General features: G+C 33.3%; 1 protein-coding gene across 1 annotated transcript; it reads left to right on the top strand.

Annotated features, from left to right (window-relative positions):
• Positions 1–6,029: 6,029 nt before the first annotated feature.
• On the top strand, positions 6,030–8,123 carry LOC129921316 (uncharacterized). The gene is made up of 2 exons (XM_055980448.1): positions 6,030–7,168; positions 7,227–8,123. The coding sequence occupies exons 1-2, from the start codon at positions 6,961–6,963 to the stop codon at positions 7,826–7,828; spliced, it is 810 nt and encodes a 269-aa protein (XP_055836423.1). The 5' UTR covers positions 6,030–6,960; the 3' UTR covers positions 7,829–8,123.
• Positions 8,124–26,048: the final 17,925 nt, after the last annotated feature.

Genomic DNA, 26,048 nt, shown 5'->3' with positions numbered 1-26,048 from the left:
CTTCAAGATAAATTAAAAACTTTCAAATCCAGAGTTTCATTTTTTTAAATTCTTAAATTTTTATTTGACAATGAAGTATATTCTAATCAGTATTACAATTCCAAACATATATATATATACATAAATATCCTTCCCGCATTGAACAATATTTTGTTTGCAAAATTAATTCATAGAAATTAAAAGTATAAAAAAAAAAAAAAATTCAAATAGTCAATCAGCTGACACAAATACGGAATTAGAATCAGAGGTCAATGTCCTCACTTTTTTATGAAACAAAATTAAATTGAAACAGAAAGAAAAATTCAAATCTATTCCATAGGTCAAAGCCCTCGGGTTATTCAAAAAAAAAAAAAAGACGAAAGTGAATAATCAAAACAAAACAAAAAAATTACATATATTCACATACCTTTTGTCTGTATCCGTATACCTGTGCGCACACGTAGAGGGATAGTTGACCTGTGAATAAAAGAAAAGTACGCATACACAAACACAACAACCCGAGTGAATCTCCCGATGAATTCTAAACACAACGATTGGAAGGTTTGAAAAAAAAAATAGCAACACACACAAAAAAAATATTGAACAGAGAACGCGAAAGAAATTATGAATGAAATAGGGAAGGTCACAATATAAAAAAAATTAGAACAGGAATTAGATAGGTATATGTAGGTAAATGAAATTTTTAAAGAGGGTAGGTATGTAAGTTAGAAATTGAACACATTAAATATAATAACACACAAAGAAAAGTAAAATTAGGAAATTAGAAAAATAGGAAATTAGCAAAATTATTTAAATGGATAGATTATATTAGATTTAAGAAAACAAAAAAAATAGAACATAATGCAAAATATTTTAAAATTATAGTTAGGTATCTAATTTAACACAACACTGGACTTGATTGAAGAATACAGAACACAGATAGGTATCCGAAGCAGGAACAATAATCGAAACAGGAACAAATTATAGGGAAATAGATTAGGTATAGGCAAATATGTTAGTAGGAAATCGTAGGACATAGGAAGTTAAGATGGGTATAAAGAAATGCACCGCAAGTAAGTATATTCGGAAATATGTTTGTATTATTATATCCGGAATGGAATACAATCCTTTTTTTTTTATCCTTTTTCTTGCTGTTTTTCCTTTCGTTTTTTTCAATCTTTTTTTTCCGGTTCGACGAGATGGTCTGAATTTAATTTTTTTTTATTAAATTATTATTAAATCCGGAACTTTTTATTGATTGTTTTATTGTTTTCTTCTTTTTTTTTTTTTTTTCTTCCTTTTATTTTTCAATAACTCTATATTTTTCTAGTATTTTTTTTTTTTTCAAATAAATTTCAAATAAAACTTATGAGTATCTTCAAACTCAAATCCAAACTCCCAAATCAAAACTGAAAAATTTTCGATGAAAATTTTCCAGTTTGTTTATTTTCAAAAACAATTCCCTTGGCAACCAAACAAATTCTCTCGCCCGGATAAACGAGCTACTACCGTCTTTGAATTTTATTTGTTTTCTTGTAAAACAAAGTACAGAGTTTTTTTCAGAAAATAGGGTGTTTCTGTTCAAATATCCTAACGGCGACCCTACAAGCTAAAGTGCGTAGGGGTAGAAACATTAACGGGAAACAGATTCAAGGTAAGCATACTTTCCACTGAGTGGCTTTCCAGAAGTAAATCACTGTTCATATCCCCACACAAAATTACTTTTGAACAAGAGACCGCTATTTCCTCAAGTAAAGATATAAGAGGTTCAGTGTTTATAAATCGATGAGGTCTATAGACGACACCCACTAAAATCCTCGCATTCCCCAAGAAGCTCAAGAAACAAAAAATCTATTTGGCTGTCATTCGAAGACCTACATTAACAACACATGTAATATTTTCTTTTAGATATATAGCAACCCCACCACCATTACATCTAGTTCGATCAGCACGAAAAAGCTTGTAGCCTGCAAGTTTTACAAAAGTATCATTAACATTGCTCGAAAACCATGTCTCCGAAATACAAACTACATCAACCCCAGAACCTTCGAAAATTACTCGAAATTCGTCCATTTTACATCTCAAACTTTGTGCATTTAAATCACAAATTTTGAGGCCAGATTTTTGCGCAACCAATATTTTGACGAGTGATCGCAGCTCAACATAACCGTCGGAATCAGGAACTACTCCATTACTATTAGCCAAGACTTTAGTAAACGAGTACCCTCTCGTTTTGACTTATGTATAAATGGGAAATTTAAAAAAAAATTATGATTTTACTTAACTTAAATATTAATTCAGGAGTTATTTAATTCACTAATATTAAAGAATTTTTTTTTTAAATGATTTTGGCTAATGGTTTTGGTATAGTTTCTGGTTTGGATGTCGAAAATGATTTAGCTGACGTAGGCTCAATCTTGGAACTGGCGCTGGTGGAGGTATTACTTTTGTCGGTGGCGGCGGCAACGAACGTTTTGGAGTCAGGAGCGATAGACAGGTTTTTATCATAAGCGGAGTTGATATGTCTGGATCTGGATGTAAAAACGGTGGCGGCGGTAGCGTGTCTTGCATGAAGAACGTTGGAATGGGTGGGTCTGGATTCGGAAACAGTGGGATTTATTTCCGTAACTGGTTCTATTTCCAATTCTTCGTTGATGACGGGTTTTGTTATTAAATCGGCTGACGGAAACGGGTTTAAATCAAGATGTGCGACAGCAGTAGGTAGGTTGTTATTAACGGCGGATGCATGACTTGTTTCAGGGGCTTTGGCGATCTGTCCGGTATTGGCCAAAGTGCTGGTAGAGATATTCGCTCCGGGATTCAAAAATATGTCCCCTTCTACTATGTTGGCCCTATCGTAGTGAAGGCTTTGAGAAGGTTCCATGCTTTAGCTTTGGAGTGCGTGAGGTTGCAAGACTTCATACTGTCTATGTCCCTCTTCTTTCTCTGCATTTACAGCATGTGGAAGCTTCGTGGTAGGAGGAGTTATTTTAGGCTCTGCTCTGTATAGGTTGGAAAGTTCTTCTTTGGCCGGTGGCGGCGATGTTGTGCTATGAAAATCTGGTTCGGTTTGCACACAGTATGCACTATTTTGCGGCCTGATTTCCAGCATAAAAGGTACTTCGTAATCAGCGGAGTGTGGCGACATTGGATTCTGCAAACACGGCTTTACTATTTCTGAGCGACCTTTTTCTGAACTCGGGTTTGGTTGGTGCGTTAAAACTATATACTGATGATCGGTTGCACTCGGTAGGTTTTGGGAGTCGGCATCAGGGTGCGTGTTGAAAATCGCAGTGGGGTTTGGTGGCATTGGCAATCCTTAGACTTGATTGCATCTGTTCCACAAAAAGAGCAAAGTAATCGGTATGGTCGGCGGCAATTCTGTTCTCAGTGTTCCCTCTGCTTACACTTCCAGCAGTGTGTTGCACGATCGTACAGCATGGTATCAGGATATGATCTGTGTACCAGAGCTGGAGCCGGATGGAAATTTGCAGGTGCATGAAAATGAACTTCTTCGTCACGTATAGTCATGACGGCAGCTGGTCCGGCCCTTTGTATCGGAGATGAGCTTCTGACAGCAGGCGCGGGTCGGTTTCTATTTTCGTAGTTCTTTACTATTTCAAACTCCTCTGCTAGAGTCATAAGTTCGTCCAGCGTACTGAAGTCTCTACGACGTACATAGTAACGGTATTCGGGTCGGAGATTTTCGTAAATTTGGTCTATGCGGTCGGATACGTTCAGGCAGGGATGCTGGCGGATTAAATATTGAACGGACATTATTAACTATTTTGCACGTTCTCTGGGACCCTAGCGTCTTCGGTAAATTTCGTCCTCAAGACGGAAGACGTAAGAAATGCTACAGGAATATTTTACGGAACTCATCCCATGACGAAATACAATCTCTTTTAATTCGAAGCCATTCCAGAGCGTTCCCTCTGAATATCTCGGGTAGCGGGCGAATCATATCGTTCAGTGGTATGTTATAGGCTCCCGGAAACTACGCCATAAGAAATTACGCCAGATTTTTTTTTTGGAAAAAAAGCCAAAGAATTTTTCATACAAAATCTGGCTTTTTTTCCTAGGCAAAAAGTGCAAAATTTTTGTGGGAATATTTCCAGTATTTCTGGCATTTTTTCCAAAAAATGTCTGGTGCTTTTTCCTTTCAAAAAATGGAAAAAAAGCCAGACAAAAAAAATTGGAAAAAAAGCCAGAGACCATCGGGCGTTTTTTCCTTTTTTGTTTTTGAAAAAGAGCCAGAAAAAAATACTAAAATAATTAAATTTAGTTTTCGTAACATCGATAATTAATTTTCGTATGCTTCATTATTGTACTTTCACTTTAAAGTTACAGTTTTTGTAACAAAATGTTAATTTTTGTATGGTCGGTTTAAAAATAAGACAAAATTATAAAAAACATTTGTCTATACTGCATTTTGAGACAATAATTTAACGCCCCGGGGGGGGGGGCGTCGCGGAGCGTGTTTGCGCCGCGGCCGGGTGTTGCACCGCGCTGCAAGTCCGGCTGTCATCGGCGGCGCGCCGCGCGGCGGGTTCACGTTGCCCGTACGCGTGGCGCGGTTCGCGGAGCACCCCTCCCCCCGCCGCACGACGCGCCACCAATGGCAGCTGGACTCACGGCGCGGTGCAACACCCGGCCACGGCGCAATCGCGCTCCGCAACGCGCTGTACTATGTATTATTTTCAGGTATAATTTCCATTTCATTTTCCGACTCTTTTTCCATAGCTGTCTGGCACAATTTCCAATATTTCTGCCTTTTTTTCCAAACTATTTTCTGGTGTTTTTTCCAATTTTAACCAAAAAAAATATTCTGGCGTTTTTTCAAAAAAAAAATCTGGCGTAATTTCCTATGGCGTAATTTCCGGGAGCCATGTTATAGCAGGACATCAGCTCTTCCATTATTTTTAGGAATTCCAGCGGGTTGCCTGAGGCTTGAATCTCAAACCCCATTTACGGACCGTGTTCATGATTTCGGCCTCGTAACTTTCCTGTGCACGGTTTACTGCATGCGGTTGTGGATCGGGCTGATGGTATGACATGGATCCTGAAGCTGACTGGTCTGTAAAAACGGGCTGTTGATTTACTGGAGAGTACGTCGACTGGTAAGTCCTTTTTGGTACGTTGAACGATTTTCTGAAGTCGGAGAACGATATGAATAACGGCGGTTTGGGTGGCGGCGGAGGAATACCAATGTTGACCTGGCTAGTATAAAGCTGTTTGCCAGCGGAGTTATCTTCTTTATCTTCTTCGAGAGGTTCGGTGTTGTTTCTCTCCTCGACTATGCCTTCCCATTCCTCGCACCAATTCTGTGTCGATTTATGAGTTCGGAGGTCTTTGAACTGCTGGCTTAAACGTTTTCTGAGTTCTTGCATATTGCCATTGGTGTCAAGATTTCTGGCTGCCAAAACTTCGATGAGTTCTGCTTTGTTATGGAAGTAAATAAATCCGAGGTTTTTGTATGGATTATACTCTTCCGTCGGTTGTTCTTCTTCGAAATCGTCAGGCATGGTGAAGTTGGTTATGAATCGGGTTCTGGACGGTGAAGCTTTCTGAAGGTTCTTGAGTAATCGGTAGTCTGGGTGCAGGTGAATCTTTAAAGGACTCATCGGGTAAATAGTTAAACGGCGGCGGTCGGTGTTGCCTTCAAAATTCCATGTCGGTTGGTCGGTCGGAGTTCAGATTTAGCTTCAAGAATGTCGGACGGAGTTCGGGTGAACTTTTATGATTTCGGTCGGAGGTCGGGTGAACACTCAAGATGTCCCTGCTCGTGTGCCATTTCTGATGCTTTTTTACTTATGCTGAGGTAAGCTCAGAGGGGGTTCCAGGTTTCTCCCAAAGAAGCAACAAAACTTGGGGTTTGAAAGTTACGAGCTCAAGGAAACAGCTTTTTAATCTTTTAATTTCTATTGGTTTTTTTTATTGTCTTTACTTATTGCTAATTAACATACAATATTTTTGATCTCTATGTATAACAAGTTATTTCATATAATTCATGTCCCCGGCACGCAATCCGGAGAGAAATCTGGTCGGAACTCACTATGAGAACCTATGTCCAATGAGCCAAGAAACTCAGAGGAAAAGTCTTTGGAATCCGAATGGAGTCCTATGTCCCCACAATATGGAGAAAAGTCTGGTCGGAACTCGGCAGGAGAACCTATGTCCAACGAGAAGCTCGAAGGAATAGTCTGTGGTATCCTAATAGAAACCCTCATGTCCCCAGTGCTCAACCTAGGGAGGATTCTGGACGGAACTCACAAGTTGAACCTATGTCCAATGAGCCAAGGAACTCAAAGGAAAAGTCTTTGGAATCCGAATGGAATCCTATGTCCCCACAATACGGAGAAAAGTCTGGTCGGAACTCGGCAGGAGAACCTATGTCCAACGAGAGGCTTGAAGGAATAGTCTGCGGGATCCTAATGGAAGCCCTTATGTCCCCAGTACACAACCTGGAGAGGATTCTGTATGGAACTCACTAGTGGAACCTATGTCCAATGAGCCAAGAAACTCAAAGGAAAGGTCTTTGGAATCTGAATAGAATTCTATGTCCCTACAATACGGAGAAAAGTCTGGTCGGAACTCGGCAGGACCCAAGTAACAATTTAACTTGCATAAGGTCCATTTTTTTTCGATTCCACAAGCTATGGTTTGCATATGGTTGATTTAACACTTGTTTATGCAAGGCAGCCATTTTGGAAGACAAGAAGGCCTTTGTAAGACTTTTAAGAAAACTTATAAGGAAGCCTTGTGTACGCAAGTTAAAAAAGGTTTCTTTAAGACCTGCAGGGGCTATCACAAAGAAGCCTTGCATAATGAATTAAAAGTAAGCCCCTGTAAGATCTCTTTGAAGAGTTCTAGAGAAGCTATTAATATATAAGTAAAGGAGACCTCTGTTAGACATTTTGAGAATGTTTTTTTTTTCTTGTGTCAAAAATCAACAATTCTATTAAATCAAAAATTACTAAAATGGAAAATTCTTGGAAAAAATATAAAAGATCAGGAACTTATTATAGAGAAATAAAAAAAAAACCAGATGCTATTTTTAAAAAAGGTGTTGAGATTTCTAAAACTCTTAAGGAAAAAGAAATAACTGCGGACAACGTTAAAATTACTTTTCCATCTCCACGATTAACAACTGGGCCATGTGTTGACGATGAACGCATTGAATATGAAGGTATTTTTGTAAATTTGTATCTATCTATTTTATCTATGCTTAAATTACTTCTTTTAAGATCTGAATTTTCCAAGCAGCACAGAAAACGAGTGGAGTATCGATGAGGCACCTCATAAAAAAACCTCGTATAGATCATATCTCCGGCAGTGGGCAATTTCTCATAGAGTTCCTCACACCACTTTAAAAGATCTAATCAAAATACTGAACAACAACATTCATGAACAGTTGCCAGAAGACCCGCGGACATTATTGGGAACACCATTAGATATAGTGTGCACTAAAATAGGTACAGATGGAATGTATTGGCACCATGGATTTGAAAAATGTATTCATTACATATTTCGTGACATTAATGAATCAAAATCCATTTCAATAAATATAAACTTGGATGGACTTCCAGTCTTTAAAACTTCAAAAATTGAATTTTGGCCAATTTTGTTTAACATTCATCAAATGCCGGAGTTTCCACCAATGGTCATTGGGATTTTTTGTGGAACATCTAAATGCACTGATCTTGGGCAGTTTCTTTTACCGTTTGTTAATGATATGGAAAATGCAATGGCAAATGGATTTCTAATAAACTCGCATCAAGTTACTGTTAAACTTCGGTGCATTATATGCGATTCGCCAGCTAGAGCCTATATTAAAGGTAAGCGCTGAATTTATCTTACTTTATAGTTGAGTTTCATCAAAATTAAAAAGTTGCTATGGTACCTTTGTATATGACAACTAATTTAATTTTACAAAAAAAAAGTTTTTTTTAATTATAAACATTAATATTGAGCTTTAGCCTGTTTTCGATACGGTCCAACTGAGATAATTTCGCAAATTATCTCATTTTGAATGTCAAATCGTATAGGAAATTATTTAATATAAAATTGGAACTGACCAAATTTGCGAAATTATCTCATTTAGGATTAAGTGAAAACAGGCTATTATATTTAAACGAGTTCTGTACAGGTTTAAATTTAAAGCCATTTAAAGCAAGTTCGATTTCTTGTTGGAACGTCGTGACATTAGTTTTTTGTATATATTTGAGTACCAAAACAAAATTGAATGAATAATAACACTTTATTTTTCAACTTTTGATAGGTATAGAAGTTTTTTTGAAACTATCCAATAATATGACTTAATATTTTTTAATAAATAATTTTAAGATAAATATACATAATCCATAATCCATAAATCTGCAAAAAGGAACATACAAAAAAACATCCACTTTTGTTTTTAAATTAATAGCTTGTTTTTCTAATATGAGTCCTTGATTTGATATCGTAAGAAATTTCATAGAACTGTTTCAGTTGCATTTAAGAAAAACTATAAGTTTATCCCATTTCAATTACATTGGATGAACCAGGATAATTTCCCAAGTTATTTCACTTCGAAATGAAATAATTGCCTATACAATGTGATATATGATATTGAAAATGAGATATTTTGCGAAATTAACTCATTTGGGTTCTTGTGGAAATAAGCTATAAATTAGGTAATTAATATTGAATTATTATATTTTATTGAATAATATTTACATTATTTTTCTTATTGCTTTTTAAAGTTGGTGGTTCAAAAATCAATTTCTTAAATTTATGTTTTGTTAATGTTAATATTTCAGGTTACTTACTTACTTACGTTTTATTTTTTGTAGGCGTAGCAAACTTCAACGCTCACCAATGGTGTCAAAAATGCACAACGGTCGGTGAATACAGTCATGTTAGCAGCACAAATGTTTTTCCTAGAACAGTGTGCGAAAAACGAACGGATGAAATATTCAGGAAGAAACTCTATGGAACACATCATAAATATGATTCTCCACTTTTGAAACTTAATATTAGAGCTCTTGATTTCGACCGGGTAATACCCGTCCTCACAAATACCCGGGTACCCGAGTTTTCGGGTATTACTCGAGTACCCGGGTACCCGGGTATTCGGGTACCCGGTAGTTTCATGTATTATATTACCCGAGTACCCGGGTACCCGGGTACAATAAAGCCATTTGTTTGTTCTATTTGGAAGTGTTTGATTTAAGAGTATTAGGGCCATTGGATCTATGATGGGTGGAAAAATTTTTTTTTTACCAAAAACCAAAAATGATTGGTATATTCTAAGCTACAATTTAAGACAATAAACACTAACATTAGGTGTGTTTTTTTTTGTTTATCTATATAGATTTTGTGCAAAAAAACGACATCGGGATTTTTGAAATCCATGCAAACATTTGGCACCACTGTACATACACTTTGGCAGCTGTCTGTCAAAAAAGTTGCTAGTGTTTTTTTTTTATTTAACTCCGAAGTGGGAAGGCCATTACATCCATGTTAGATACAAAAAAAAATTTTTACAAGAAAACAAAAACCATTTGTATGGCCATGGCATCCATGTTGGATTTCAAAATTTTTTTTTTTACAAAAAACCAAAAATCATTGGAATATTCTTAGCCACATTTTAAGCCCATAACCATTAACATTAGTTGCGTCGTTCTTGTGGTATAAGCGTTTGAAGGTAGCCACATTGATTTTTTTTTCGATTTTGAAAAAATCAAAAGTGGAAACTTTTTTATTTTTATTTCTAAGTTTTCGAAAATACTGTGGTAATTTTATATATATATTTGTTCAACAATCTTATCAGGATCCATTTAAGACTTTGATCTGGAAAATGCATTGCGTATATCTCGAAATATTAACATTTCAATACAACCATGTCTAACAAATTTTTGATTATTTTTTTCTATGAGAGCTTTTTTCAAACCTCATTTTCTCCGCTTTTTTTTTGACTTAATATTTTGGAAAATTTTTATGGAAATCTATAAAAATCAAAATAAACAAAATGAAAGGTATCTTTGCACATGGCAAGGACCCTTCTCCGGTGGGCATAGTTCGGCCACCCAGAGGAATGGAGACGATGCGGACAGGGTCGGACTGGCCATACAACAAGGCTGGCGAATGCCATCCGGGCCCCTGCGTTGGATTTTTTTTTTAATCGATGTAAGAAATGTAATCGATGCTTAAGAAATAAAATAAAACAATAACACAAACTTGTTGAATAATTGTTTCACAATAAAAAAAAAACAACAGACAATTTTATAGAGTGAAATTAAATCAAGGTTATTGTAGATAACTCACTACTTGAGTACTAAAATGGGTGTGAATCCATCTAGGGGCCCAAGGACAATTTCAAAGTTATTTTTACTGTATGACGAATTTTTTTTAAATCACGCAATGTACGGGCCCATAGGATAAAAAAATAATGAAAACATAATAAATGTATTGATCATTTAAAAGGGCCCTCAACCCATCCAGGGCCCTTAATTTCACAATATCATTTTCAAAACTATTCTTAAATGGTAACAAACAAATTTGCTCTAATTATAAAATGTTACGTTTTTATTGCTCAATGGTACCCTCAAGCTAGCCGGGCCCAAAACCTGGTCGTTACTATTTCAAAACAATGTTAACATGATACGAAATTTTGTTTTCTTAATAAAAAAAATAGTGCTTTTATAACTATTTATCACTAAAAGGGCCTAAATACAGCCCGGGACTATATCTAACTATTTATACTTAAATGTTGACAAGATTTCTTAAATTATAAAACATATTGCTTTACACGTTAAATTTGCAAAAGATCCTTCTAACTGACTCCGGGTCCTAAGGAAGACTTTTAATTTTACAAAATTATGCTTAAATAAAAACGAGAATTTTTGTTATTTTTTATATCAATTATAAAATTTATTAATGACCAAAGGACCCCCTTCAACCGGTTCCGGGCCCAACATTTTTAATTTTTATAAATTGTGTTAAAATATTAAACAGAATTTTTATTATTTTGTATCAGTTTTAAAATTTTTAAACGACAAAAGGGCCCGTTCAACTTTAAAATATTAAAGAAAATTGTTATTATTTTGTATCAATTATATTTTTTTTAATGACCAAAGGGCCCCTTCAACTCATTCCGGGCCCCACAGCTGATTTTTAAAAATGAAAGAAAACTTTTATTATTTTGTATCAATTATAATTTTTTTTAATGGCCCCTTCAACTCATCCCGGGCCCCACAGCTGATTTTTAGAAATGAAAGAAAATTTTTTATTATTTTGTATCAATTATAAATTTGTTTAGTGACCAAAGGGTCACTTCAACTGATCCCGGGCCCCACAGCTGATTTTTAAAAATGAAAAAAAAATTTGTATCAATTATAAATTTTTTAATGACCAAAGGGCCCCTTCAACTCATCCCGGGCCCCACAGCTGATTTTTAGAAATGAAAGAAAATTTTTATTATTTTGTATCAATTATAAATTTGTTTAGTGACCAAAGGGCCCCTTCAACTGATCCCGGGCCCCACAGCTGATTTTTAAAAATGAAAGAAAACTTTTATTATTTTGTATCAATTATAAATTTGTTTAGTGACCAAAGGGTCACTTCAACTCATCCCGGGCCCCACAGCCGATTTTTAAAAATAAAAAAAAATTTGTATCAGTTATAAATTTTTTTAATGACCAAAGGGCCCCTTCAACTCATCCCGGGCCCCACAGCTGATTTTTAAAAATGAAAAAAAATTTGTATCAATTATAAATTTTTTTAATGACCAAAGGGCCCCTTCAACTGATCCCGGGCCCCACAGCTGATTTTTAAAAAATGAAAAAAAATTTGTATCAATTATAAATTTTTTTAATGACCAAAGGGCCCCTTCAACTCATCCCGGGCCCCACAGCTGATTTTTAAAAATGAAAGAAAACTTTTATTATTTTGTATCAATTATAAATTTTTTTAATGGCCCCTTCAACTCATCCCGGGCCCCACAGCTGATTTTTAGAAATGAAAGAAAATTTTTATTATTTTGTATCAATTATAAATTTGTTTAGTGACCAAAGGGTCACTTCAACTGATCCCGGGCCCCACAGCTGATTTTTAAAAATGAAAAAAAATTTGTATCAATTATAAATTTTTTAATGACCAAAGGGCCCCTTCAACTCATCCCGGGCCCCACAGCTGATTTTTAAAAATGAAAGAAATTTTTTATTATTTTGTATCAATTATAAATTTTTTTTGTGACCAAAGGGCCCCTTCAACTGATCCCGGGCCCCACAGCTGATTTTTAAAAAATGAAAAAAAATTTGTATCAATTATAAATTTTTTTAATGACCAAAGGGCCCCTTCAACTCATCAGCTGATTTTTAGAAATGAAAGAAAATTTTTATTATTTTGTATCAATTATAAATTTGTTTAGTGACCAAAGGGTCACTTCAACTCATCCCGGGCCCCACAGCTGATTTTTAAAAATGAAAAAAAATTTGCATCAATTATAAATATTTTTAATGACCAAAGGGCCCCTTCAACTCATCCCGGGCCCCACAGCTGATTTTTAAAAATGAAAAAAAATTTGTATCAATTATAAATTTTTTTAATGACCAAAGGGCCCCTTCAACTCATCCCGGGCCCCACAGCTGATTTTTAAAAATGAAAAAAAATTTGTATCAATTATAAATTTTTTTAATGACCAAAGGGCCCCTTCAACTGATCCCGGGCCCCACAGCTGATTTTTAAAAAATGAAAAAAAATTTGTATCAATTATAAATTTTTTTAATGACCAAAGGGCCCCTTCAACTCATCCCGGGCCCCACAGCTGATTTTTAAAAATGAAAAAAAAATTGTATCAATTATAAATTTTTTTAATGACCAAAGGGCCCCTTCAACTGATCCCGGGCCCCACAGCTGATTTTTAAAAAATGAAAAAAAATTTGTATCAATTATAAATTTTTTTAATGACCAAAGGGCCCCTTCAACTCATCCCGGGCCCCACAGCTGATTTTTAAAAATGAAAGAAAACTTTTATTTTTTGTATCAATTATAAATTTTTTTAATGGCCCCTTCAACTCATCCCGGGCCCCACAGCTGATTTTTAGAAATGAAAGAAAATTTTTATTATTTTGTATCAATTATTAATTTGTTTAGTGACCAAAGGGCCCCTTCAACTGATCCCGGGCCCCACAGCTGATTTTTAAAAATGAAAAAAAAATTTGTATCAATTATAAATTTTTTAATGACCAAAGGGCCTCTTCAACTCATCCCGGGCCCCACAGCTGATTTTTAAAAATGAAAGAAATTTTTTATTATTTTGTATCAATTATAAACTTTTTTTGTGACCAAAGGGCCCCTTCAACTCATCCCGGGCCCCACAGCTGATTTTTAAAAATGAAAAAAAATTTGCATCAATTATAAATATTTTTAATGACCAAAGGGCCCCTTCAACTCATCCCGGGCCCCACAGCTGATTTTTAAAAAATGAAAAAAAATTTGTATCAATTATAAATTTTTTTAATGACCAAAGGGCCCCTTCAACTCATCCCGGGCCCAACAGCTGATTTTTAAAAATGAAAAAAAATTTGTATCAATTATAAATTTTTTTAATGACCAAAGGGCCCCTTCAACTGATCCCGGGCCCCACAGCTGATTTTTAAAAAATGAAAAAAAATTTGTATCAATTATAAATTTTTTTAATGACCAAAGGGCCCCTTCAACTCATCCCGGGCCCCACAGCTGATTTTTAAAAATGAAAAAAAAATTGTATCAATTATAAATTTTTTTAATGACCAAAGGGCCCCTTCAACTGATCCCGGGCCCCACAGCTGATTTTTAAAAAATGAAAAAAAATTTGTATCAATTATAAATTTTTTTAATGACCAAAGGGCCCCTTCAACTCATCCCGGGCCCCACAGCTCATTTTTAAAAATGAAAGAAAACTTTTATTATTTTGTATCAATTATAAATTTTTTTAATGACCAAAGGGCCCCTTCAACTCATCCCGGGCCCCACAGCTGATTTTTAGAAATGAAAGAAAATTTTTATTATTTTGTATCAATTATAAATTTGTTTAGTGACCAAAGGGTCACTTCAACTGATCCCGGGCCCCACAGCTGATTTTTAAAAATGAAAAAAAAATTTGTATCAATTATAAATTTTTTTAATGACCAAAGGGCCCCTTCAACTCATCCCGGGCCCCACAGCTCATTTTTAAAAATGAAAAAAAATTTGTATCAATTATAAATTTTTTTAATGACCAAAGGGCCCCTTCAACTCATCCCGGGCCCCACAGCTCATTTTTAAAAATGAAAGAAATTTTTTATTATTTTGTATCAATTATAAATTTTTTTAATGACCAAAGGGCCCCTTTAACTGATCCTGGGCCCCACAGCTGATTTTTAAAAATGAAAGGAAACTTTTGTAGATTTTTATTATTTTGTATCAATTCGCGGGCCTCCAGCTGATTTTTAATTTTTCATTTTTTTTTTATTTGAAGTTTCCGTAGATTAAACATATGGAAGTTACCGATCTTGGTAATTGTTTGTCTTTGGTTGTATGTTGTAGTTGAACTTTCTTCTGAACTAAAAGCGAAAAACACCTTATAAAACACTTAATTGTGGATTCATATAAAAATATTGACTCCAATTGAAGAACTATTATAATCAGTTCATCCCTTTTTTTTGACAAAAGTGAGATAGAAAATTGGATGAGTACCACCTCGGTACATATAGGAACACCTATCGCTACATGCAAACTTATGCTAAAGCAGGACGCTTTAAAGAAAACCAACCTCAGATGGACTCAGAGTAATACTTGCCTAGCTACTAAACAAATATGGCCTTGTATAGACTTGAAACGTTCAAAGGGTTTGTTAAATTTAAACAGAATGCATATTAGCTGCACCATAGGTGTCCTTACAGGACACTGTCTAATAGGTAGACACGCAAAAAGAATGGGCGTGTTCTCTAACGATTTCTGCAGAAGTTGCATGGATGAAGAAGAAGAGGAAACTGTTCAACATCTTCTGTGCACCTGCCCTGCTCTCTCTAATAGAAGAAAACTCTATCTAGGAGAATTCTTCTACGATTACACTAGTGATCTAGTGAAAACGGACGTTAAAAGTCTATCTTCATTCATAAGAAGCACCGAGTGGTTCGGCTAGTGAGTCCCAACTTGCTAGTCTTTTGTGGTATCACAATGGATCCATAAGGGTCTAAGTGTGTCGGGTAATTTTGCCTGACAGCCACTACTACCTAACCTAACCTAACCTCGGTACATTATCTTTTGTGTTATTTGTCTGTGGCAGTTACTCTGTCTCACTTTTTTTCTGTTTGTAAAAGTACCACGACAAAAAATTCAATCGAGTCAAGAAATTTGGTATACATCGTCTGCTTCTACACGAAGACGTAGACACACATAAGAGGAAAGGAGAAATCGATCTTTCTCTCTCCCTTGTGCATCTTGTTCGTCTACGTCTTCGTGTAGTAGCCCTTCAAGCAAACGAGTCCGACCACGGTCCGAATCGGCTCCGACGTGAGTCCGACCGCGGCTCAAATTAGTATGGAAATTATAATCACCGCGGAGCCGATTGCTTGGAGGGTTGTTGAGACTTTGGAAATAGCTTTCCACGCCACCTACCACTTGGAGCGGAACCCTCAAAATGATATAGATTTTTTTTCAATTTGCTGTTAATGTAGTTTCCATAATAAAAAAGAAGACATCGAAAAACATTTATTTTGAGAATTATTTTTATGTGAACGAATATCAATTTTATGATTTTAAAATGATAATAATAGGCACAGTACACATAATAAGGTAATATATTCCGAACGTTGTCAAAATTTGTTTGTCAAAAAAGGGCACCAATCTGTCAGGTCGGCCTTTAATTTTTGTATTTCAATCGCAGTAAACAGGAAATTTGTTTTTGTTTTAATTTATAAAATGTCATTTAAAAATATTATAAATTGAAAAATATTTATTTCGTTAAATACTAACGGTACAGATTATACAGATTTAAGATTGACATTTAACATTGGATAAAAAATTAATTTTTAACGATATTGATTGAAAAACATATTCCTTATACTCTGTGATTTAACAATATCATTACAGGAATTAATAAGAACATAGTTTTTATTAAATACATTAATTAACAGATTGAGAGGACTATAAGCGCCATAGTTTGATCTACTAAAGATGTTACAAAGTGACATTTGTCTTCTTACACTATAACGACTTACTGTAAAATTCAATCGGGAAAGGACCGATGGTGTTGAAATCGAACCATTAATTATTCCTATGATAAAACAGAACTGTAAATACTCTCTATGAGCAAAAAGAGATGGCAGATTTATAAGTTGTAATCTATGAGAGTAAGGTGGTATTACAATTCTATCTGACCAGGGAAGGAAACGTAGACAAAATCTCATAAACCTTCTTTGAACGGATTCTAATCTGTTGATATGAGTCGCGTAATAAGGTGCCCATACAACACACGCATATTCAAGAATTGATCTCACAAACGAAACATAGAGGGTTTTAAGGACATAAGGGTCATGAAATTCACGAGTAAAACGCTTAATAAAGCCAAGTGCCTTATTAGCCCTTTTTATTATATAATTAAAATGATCGATAAATGAAAGCTTTGAGTCTAATACTACTCCAAGATCGGTAAAGCTAGACAAAATACATAAATCAGAGGAATTAAAGTTATATTTATGGACAAACCAGTTATTCTTACGCGTAAAACACATTGACTTGCACTTCTCAACATTTAAAAAAAGACGATTATTATTGCACCATTCCCAAAATCTTTTCAAGTCATCTTGTAAAAGTTCACAGTCTAATATTGAGTTAATTTTTCGAAAAATTTTCACGTCATCAGCATAAATAAGAGACATAGAGTTTTTTAAGACAGACGGAAGATCATTAATAAATAAAACAAACAGTAAAGGACCAAGATGGCTACCTTGTGGTACACCAGAGTTGACAATAAAACATTTAGAACGTTCACCTTTAAAAATAACACTATTTAATCTATTTTTGAGATATGAATCCAACCACTTAAGAAATTGATCGTTAATGATCTTGATGTTGGAATGTATAATTTAGTTGGTAGATGTTGGAATGTACAATTTAGTTGGTAGAGTAAGTCCAAGATGAGGAGATGCGGGCAACGAAACTCGAGCAGTCGGCGAAGATGGTATTTCAGCATGAAAGTACAGGACACAAAAATACTTATGTATGTAGCATCAAACAATGCCTCGAGAGCAGAACATATACGTTAAAAAGTTTCACTCACCGGGACGGTAGATGAGTCAGGTAGAGATGATAAAAATGGAGAAGAGCCACTTATTATGTTGTTGTAGATGATAGTTGGACAGATGAGACAGATAGATTATTATTATTATTAAAGGCTCCGGAGAGAGTTCCAGTTAAGTATCAATAAAAAAGAAAACACTCAAAAATAAAATATTTTTTTTGTGTACTTTCACTATTAAAAAATTGATTTAATTATCTCTAATTACTGAAAATGCGAGGGACTTTTAAAGCAAAACACTCGCGAGAGAAAAAGAGTTTGGTTAAACTAAAAATGATTAATTGTTTATAGAAATAAATAATAGAAATTAGGTAAAAATCACGGAGCTAGTTTTAAGCACGAGCCAAAGGGATTGCTACCAGTGTTGCCATAACAAATTTTCTTCGTGTTTCATCGCGGAAAATGGTAAATAATTGTTTAAAAATTAGTGGTGTACGTGGTTTATCGGTGTTTGTGCGTTTTTCGTGCATATTTCAAACAATTAAGAATTCGGTAGCTGACATTGGTCGCCAAAGTGTCATGTTTTGACAATCTGGCGACCAATGTCAGTTCGGAATATATTACCTTTTTATGTGTACTGTGAATAATAGGTGCGTTTTTTTGTTTATCGATATAGATTTTGTGCAAAAAAACGACACCGGGATTTTTGAAATCCATGCAAACATTTGGCAACACTGTACATATACATTACATCCATGTTGGATGCAAAGAAAAATTTTTATATGGCCATGGCATCCATTTTGGATTCAAAAAAATTTTTTTTTCACAAAAACCAAAAATTATCTGTATATTCTTAGCTTCATTTTAAGACCATGACCATTCACAGTACACATAATAAGGTAATATATTCCGAACGTTGTCAAAATTTGTTTGTCAAAAATGGGCACCAATCTGTCAGGTCGGCCTTTAATTTTTATATTTCAATCGCAGTAAACAGGAAATTTGTTTTTGTTTTAATTTATAAAATGTCATTTAAAAATATTATAAATTGAAAAATAACAAATTTTCTTCGTGTTTCATCGCGGAAAATGGTAAATAATTGTTTAAAAATTAGTGGTGTGCGGGGTTTATCGGTTTTTGTGCGTTTTTCGTCGGTATTTTAAAAAATTAAGAATTCGGTAGCTGACATTGGTCGCCAAAGTGTCATGTTTTGACATTCTGGCGACCAATGTCAGTTCGGAATATATTACCTTTTTATGTGTACTGTGATGACCATTAACATTAGTTGCGTCGTTCTTGTGTTACAAGCGTTTGAAGGTAGCCATATTGAATTTTTTTTCGATTTTTTAAAAATCAAATGTGGAAACTTTTTTTTTTTTTTTTTTTTATTTTTTCGAAAAAACTTTGGTAATTTTATATACATATCTGTTGAACAATCTTATCAGGATCCATTTAAGACTTTTATCTGAAAATTGCATTGCGTATATCTCGAGATATTAACATTTCAATGGAACCATGTCAAACAAATTTTTGATTATTTTTTTCTATGAGAGTTTTTTTCAAACCTCGTTTTCTCCGCTTTTTTTTTTTGTTAATATTTTCAGATATTTCTGTATGAACACAACAATTAACCTGCCTTGGCAATACTGTTTTTTATCGAGAGAAAGTAAAATCTGGATAAGTATCTGGATTTTTCAAAAATCTATACAGATAGTTTTTGTTGTTTTTAACACGTAAGTTGTTTTGATTTCAAAAATCTCGATGTCGTTTTTTTGCACAAAATCTATATAGATAAACAAAAAAACACACTTTACACCTAAATCAATTTTAAAATACATATATCAAAAAGTATAATAATTCCTATGAAATTTGTCTTAAGACGAGTACGTGAACGCACCCAATGAATAACACATTCAAGTAAGTCCCTAAGAGGATAGAATATATGGAGTGCTTGTGCTGTTAGTTCCGTGAAGCTTTTATAGAGGGCTCTAGTTTCTTTAAGTTTTTCGATGAGTGCATGCCTCCATTTTATTTCCTTTTGATGGCTGTCATCAACAAGCGTGTTTATTTACAGCTGCGGAACCGGACTCTCACTGAAAAACGAAGGCAGCGACCCCTATCCATGCATATGGCGTTACAATGTATTAGGTATAGGAACAAACACTCCATATATTAAGTCTGTTCACTGACGCTGTGCTGGACTGTTCTAGGCAGAAAAGTACAGCTTTTTGCTGTTCATTGATATTTTTTCTGTGCTGAACTGTTCTAGTTTCCTGTTCATTGACAAAACTACAACAGTTAAGAACAGGACTTTCTGTTCTTGGTTTTGAGTCAGATCAGGTTAGAACAGACTCGTGAGAAATGTCAAAAGCAAAGCTGTTATTTTTTTCTTTTTGTTTTGATTTAATTGTGCGAATATTTCTCGGGTGCTCGTGGTTTTTATAACTAAAAACAATTTTTAATTATATTTTCCGCAGTAAAAACTCAAAAAATAGATAAAACTAACGAGAACCGATAAGCAAAAATTTCATATAATTTACAATTTGTTTTTTTTTTATTTATTTTGGAAACTGACGTTTAAATGACTGTTCTAACTTGATCTGACGTTTCTCACGAAACTGTGCTGTCCTGTCCTGTTTTGATCTAGAAAAATCCTCGCTGAACAGACTTATTATATCCTCTAAGGTAAGTCCGCTTTAATCTGTAAGGCGCTATTCACATTCGATTTATGATACACGTGACGCCTTCAAAATCGCGAATGTATGGCCTTCATGGTATAAGAAAAGAAGGTAGTATCACGCGAAGAAAGTCTATATCGAGAACTGTCAGATGAAAGAAAAAAAGATGGCTTCCTAAGTTTTTGACAGCTGCAACAACTTTGAATGAAATTTCGGAATTTTCTATAAAATTAATCGGAGTTTACACTTTAACTGTTAGAAAACATAGTTTTTGCAAAAAATGATGTGTCAAACACAACTTTCAATGAAATTTCGGAATTTTCTATAAACTTAAGCGGAATTTACACTTTAACTGTTAGAAAACATAGTTTTTGCAAAAAATGATGTGTCAAACACAACTTTGAATGAAATTTCGGAATTTTCTATAAAATTAATCGGAGTTCGCACTGTAACTGTTGCAAAACATACTTTTTGCGAAAAACATGTGTCAAACACAACTTTCGATGAAATTTCGGAATTTTCTATAAAATTAATCGGAGTTCGCACTGTAACTGTTGCAAAACATACTTTTTGCGAAAAACATGTGTCAAACACAACTTTCAATGAAATTTCGGAATTTTCTATAAACTTAAGCGGAATTTACACTTTAACTGTTAGAAAACATAGTTTTTGCAAAAAATGATGTGTCAAACACAACTTTCAATTAAATTTCGGAATTTTCTATAAACTTAAGCGGAATTTACACTTTAACTGTTAGAAAACATAGTTTTTGCAAGAAATGATGTGTCAAACACAACTTTCAATTAAATTTCGGAATTTTCTATAAACTTAAGCGGAATTTACACTTTAACTGTTAGAAAACATAGTTTTTGCAAAAAATGATGTGTCAAACACAACTTTGAATGAAATTTCGGAATTTTCTATAAAATTAATCGGAGTTTACACTTTAACTGTTAGAAAACATAGTTTTTGCAAAAAATGATGTGTCAAACACAACTTTCAATGAAATTTCGGAATTTTCTATAAACTGAAGCGGAATTTACACTTTAACTGTTAGAAAACATAGTTTTTGCAAAAAATGATGTGTCAAACACAACTTTCAATGAAATTTCGGAATTTTCTATAAAATTAATCGGAGTTCACACTGTTACTGTTGCAAAACATACTTTTTGCGAAAAAACATGTGTCAAACACAACTTTCGATGAAATTTCAGAATTTTCTATAAACTTAAGCGGAATTTACACTTTAACTGTTGCAAAACATACACAACTTTGAATGAAATTTCGGAATTTTCTATAAACTTAAGCGGAGTTTACACTGTAACTGTTGCAAAACACCCTTTTTCGAAAATCATGTGTCAAACACAACTTTGAAAGAAATTTCGGATTTTTTATATAAAATTAATCGGAGTTTACACTTTAATGGAATTTACCTAGAGAAGTTGTATCTGAACGGGTGCCAACAATTTTTTTTTGTAAATTTTCTGTCAAGAACAATTTTTAATGTATTTTCCTTGATCTTTTATATTCGTGTAGTATTTAAAAAGATATGGAAAAAGAAAATATTTTTCGATAGGTGCATTTGTACTTTTTGATAAACTAATTTGCGTTTCACCGAGTTTCAAATTAACTGGTATTCCCAACTAACATTTTTGCTTTTCGAGCCCAAAGGGCTATTCGCACCTATAAAACTGGTATACTAACCACGGTAAAAAATTATCAGTAAACGCTGATATTTATACTCCTAAGAAATTTCTTAGGGGTATCTTATAGTGGGATTATATTTAGGTGCGATGAAAAATTCTCTGTAAGCATTGTATAAAGCTTCGCTGGACTTCTGTTTAGTGTCACACTTTAATGATGTTGGGAAGTGCTTATAGTGTTACAATATAATAATGTTAGTTGGAAAGTGTTTGATTTTTATGCACACTTAAAAATTCTCAAGTGCGTTATTGTAATTGTTTTTTGTGTTAAATAGTTTAAAATAAAATATAAAAACAGTTAAAATTGGTGTAAAGTTTAAAGTATTTCTCTTTTATACTATTAGTATCAATCTAGCTCTTCAGAAAAACTTGGTTTATAAAAATAACGGAATAAACAAGTTAGTAAAAAACACGTTTTTTGACAGTTTTTAACCGATTTTCATCGTTTTTTATTTTTATCTTTTTTTCTTTAATAGATACAGGAATAAAATATATTTTCGTAAACACATTTTGAGATAACGGTAAAATAAAATTTAAAATTCAACAGGTTATAACTTTTGACAAAGAGCAGATAGAAATTTTATTTTATGAGCATCCTGATACAATTACCTTTCATTTGGTATATCACACATAACGGTAGACTAACTACAAGCTACACAATGTTAAATCAAGAAACTTGCGAAAAACCTCAAAACACCAGCGAAGATCTGTTGATCATGAACAGCCACCAGTGTGGGAAGTACCGTAATCTCAGTCTGGAAATTCGACATGGTTGACTTTAAAAAATTCTAACTTCTCTTGTAGGCATCTTTGAAATGAGATTGATACGTCGTTTGAAAGGTGAAATAATAAGCTTTCACATGGTAAATTTGTTTATAGATTGTCAAACAAACAAATTGATTCCATAGCCTGAGAACATAAAAATAAATGTTTTTTTGCTTTTTTTAATGAAATTTGATCGAGTTCAAAAAATGCTAGCTCTTTTTGTAGATGTCTCATAGACCTGATCGATATATATATTTTGAGCTAAGATGGTATTAAATTTTTTATAGGTTGTTAGGGAAAAAAATAGAATTAAGATAAAAGATAAAAATTCATGTTATTTTTGCTTTTTTTGATGAAAATGATTGTTTTCAATAAATTATTTTTATACTTTTTGCGCATTTTAAAATAGTTTTATTCTTAAGAAGAAATACTTGGTATAATTTTTTTTTTGTTAGCTTTTAAAATAAAAAAATTAATGTAGGTAATGAGAAAATAAAAAAGGTATTTTTTTTAGCTTTTTCTTGTGAATTATGATTGTTTGAAATAAGTAAACGCTTCAATTGACTCATTTTAAACAAAAGCACACAACCTGTTTTCTGACGACGTTATCACGTAAAATCATCGTCCGTAAACCGGCTTTACAGACAACCTCTTTTTTTATGACTTTATAGGAACCCGAACCACTTAACAAAGAATGTACCTACATAGTTACATCAATAAAATAGTAGTTTTTTTCCTTTACTTTGAAAAAAAAAACTGGTCGAAAATAATTTCGAGTTTGCATTTTACAAAAAAACCAAATGTGGCAATTATTTCGCAACACAAAAAATTAAATTTTGATCAGCGATTTAACAAACAGAGGGTATGTCGTGCTAACTTTATATAGAAAGTGAGTCAAAAAATAGGTTTTTTAACTTTTTTGAAAAAAACCAAGAGCGCGGCAATTTTTTGAGTTTACATTTTACATATTAACCCAATGTGGCAATTAATTGGCTAAATACACCAAAATATTTGGTGTATTTTTTGCACTTTCGTGATATACATTTTTAATATAAAAAATACATTATTTGCTCGTATATAATAAACTCCGGTGCATAGTGGCCCATTTAGGCAAAAGTGCTTGCAATATTCAATTTTCGGGTGGGTCTATAATGAAAAACTTTTTAGATCAGTGCATTCACAAATGTTTGGAGCTCGAGTATTCGAAAAAAAATTTCTTGGGTTATTGGTGTGCCTTATAGAGCAAGACAAAGTTAATAATTTTTTATTATTAAAAAAAAATCTGTTTTTTTTTATTTTTTTTTCTTAGCTTTGAGTGTTAAAACTAGGAAGAGGGCCTCTTAAACGTTTTGATTTTTATGTTTTGATAATTATTTAAACCAAAAATTTAAAAAAAAATTATTTTTTAATTGTTTAATTTAATGTTTTTGAAACACTGTTTTTTGCACATTTTTTCGACTTCAAATTGCATAGAAAAACAAGATTCCTACGTAATCAAACCAAGCACAGCTGATTCAAAATCCTTATATATTTCTTAAAAAAATCCAAAAGCTCAGATGCGTCATTTTGCATCCAACTGAGCTAGAGCGATTTGATTTGATAAGGTCAATCATTTTTTCGACATTGTTTTTTAATGTGTGAAAATAAAATCTTGGAAAATTAGAGTTCTTTGTTTTGTGTGTGGTGGATTTTAACAACATGATTTTTTATTTAAAAGGAAAAACCTAATTTTTTTGAAAGGGTTTTATAGCTAATTTCTTTTAAACCTCTTATAAAACTTTTAATTAACTATGCACTTTTAATTAATTGATAAGTGCTTTTTACCGGATTTAAGAATTTTCTAATATTTTAATATAAAGATATACAGATAGTTTTCATGGGATGTCATAAAATTCTAAGTAATAAAACGATTGGAATATTTTTTAGTGCTGGTATTTATTTTTAAGGTATAAAAAGATGAAACACTTAGATGAAATTATCATTTAAAGTTTAAAAGAGCAGTCGCATAGTTGAAAAAAAAAATAACGAAGAAAAAAATAACAAAAATAATAAAAATTATTTAAATTATTTCTATTTTAAGTGGAGCGATTGAATATAATTCAATTTTAATTTTATAAATTTAATTTTAAATTTGGAGTTGAGGTCACTTGAACTTTAAAATTGAAAAAAAAAATATTTAAAATGGATACATCGCATAACAATTTGTTTGAAATTCTTGTCAACATTTGGACTTGTGAAGAGTTTATATCTGCCTGATGATTGACGGAAAAATTTTAAACAAATTGACAGAAACAAAGTCTACGCGGTCATATGTCCGATATGCAAAAGGACACAGAAAAGCTTCAACCATCAAGATGAATCAAAACAGGACCAACATAACTTCCAATATGGAATATCTCCACTGCATGCTAGAATCAGATGCATGGAATTTATTTTGAAACTTACGTATACCCTTCGATAAGAAGGAGAAGATTCTGATGAATCTATTGGGACCAAGGAGATGGAAAAGAGAAGAAAACAAGCAATCCAAACGCGTTTTCGAGATGAGCTTGGACTTGATGTGGACAAACCAAAGCAAGGCTATGGAAATACTAATAATGGAAACACTTCAAGGAGAACAATCAGATGCAACCGCTCGAATAACTGGAGCCAATGGAGAAGTTATTATGATGCTGAAAATAATACCTACTGAATGTTTTGAATTGCAGGGAAGTAGTAAATGCAGTTAAATTTGGGGAGTATACCAAAAAAACAGCAGAGCTTCTAAAAAAGGTATCCTGAAAAACTACTCATGCCTACTCTTCACAAAATATTGGTCCATAGTCAAAATATCATCGGATATCAATCACTTCCATCTTCCACTAGGAGAACTGTCAAAAGAAGCCCAAGTGTGCAAAATTAAAGACTACAAGAAGTACAGATACGTGCAAAGTTTCAAGGATTCGGCTTACAACCTCATCGGATACACTTATTTCTTCTTAACGCATGTAAGAAATCAAAAAGATCTGAAAGGATCAATACTCTCCAGAAATGATGAGTTTATTACAAATTACCCCGGAATTAGGTGATAGTTTTAAAGAAATCTAGTATTTTTTATTTATGTTATTTTGTTACTTTTATTTTTTTTTCACTGTTTGACTTGTAATATATCACTTAAATACATTATAAATGTACCTACTCTTCTATAAAGAAAAATAAAAAATTGCATAAAAATAAAAAAAAACTACTTTTCTCCCCACTGTTTCACTCGAATCGGTTCCTTTCCTTTTTTTCCACTATGTCACTAAACTCAGATTACTTCAGAAATTGAATTTTGACGATTGTATATCAAAATACCATTATGTTTACAACCTTATCTAAAACTTCTTACTTTAACACCAAATTCTGAAACACCCTGTAAAGTTTTTTTTTTTGAAACTCACAATTTTCATAGCCTTAGAAATTTCCTTGTGGCGATAACTTTATTTGTTTAGAAGATATTCGTTTTGCAAGCAAAAAAGTCAAAACGGGCCACTGTGCGGTCGGTGGTTAAAAAAAAAACCAATTTTTGGTGTACAAATGGCGCTAGTGGTAAATTAAATAATCTGGTTTTTGGTGAGAATTATCCCTTTGAAATTGAAAAATACACAATAAATTTGTGGATAAAATACACCATTTAAATTATTCTGATTTAAAATT

This window comes from Episyrphus balteatus, chromosome 1 (genome assembly GCF_945859705.1).
Source record: "Episyrphus balteatus chromosome 1, idEpiBalt1.1, whole genome shotgun sequence".
NCBI classification, from domain to species: domain Eukaryota; kingdom Metazoa; phylum Arthropoda; class Insecta; order Diptera; family Syrphidae; genus Episyrphus; species Episyrphus balteatus.
This window is presented reverse-complemented; position numbering and strand designations above follow the sequence as displayed.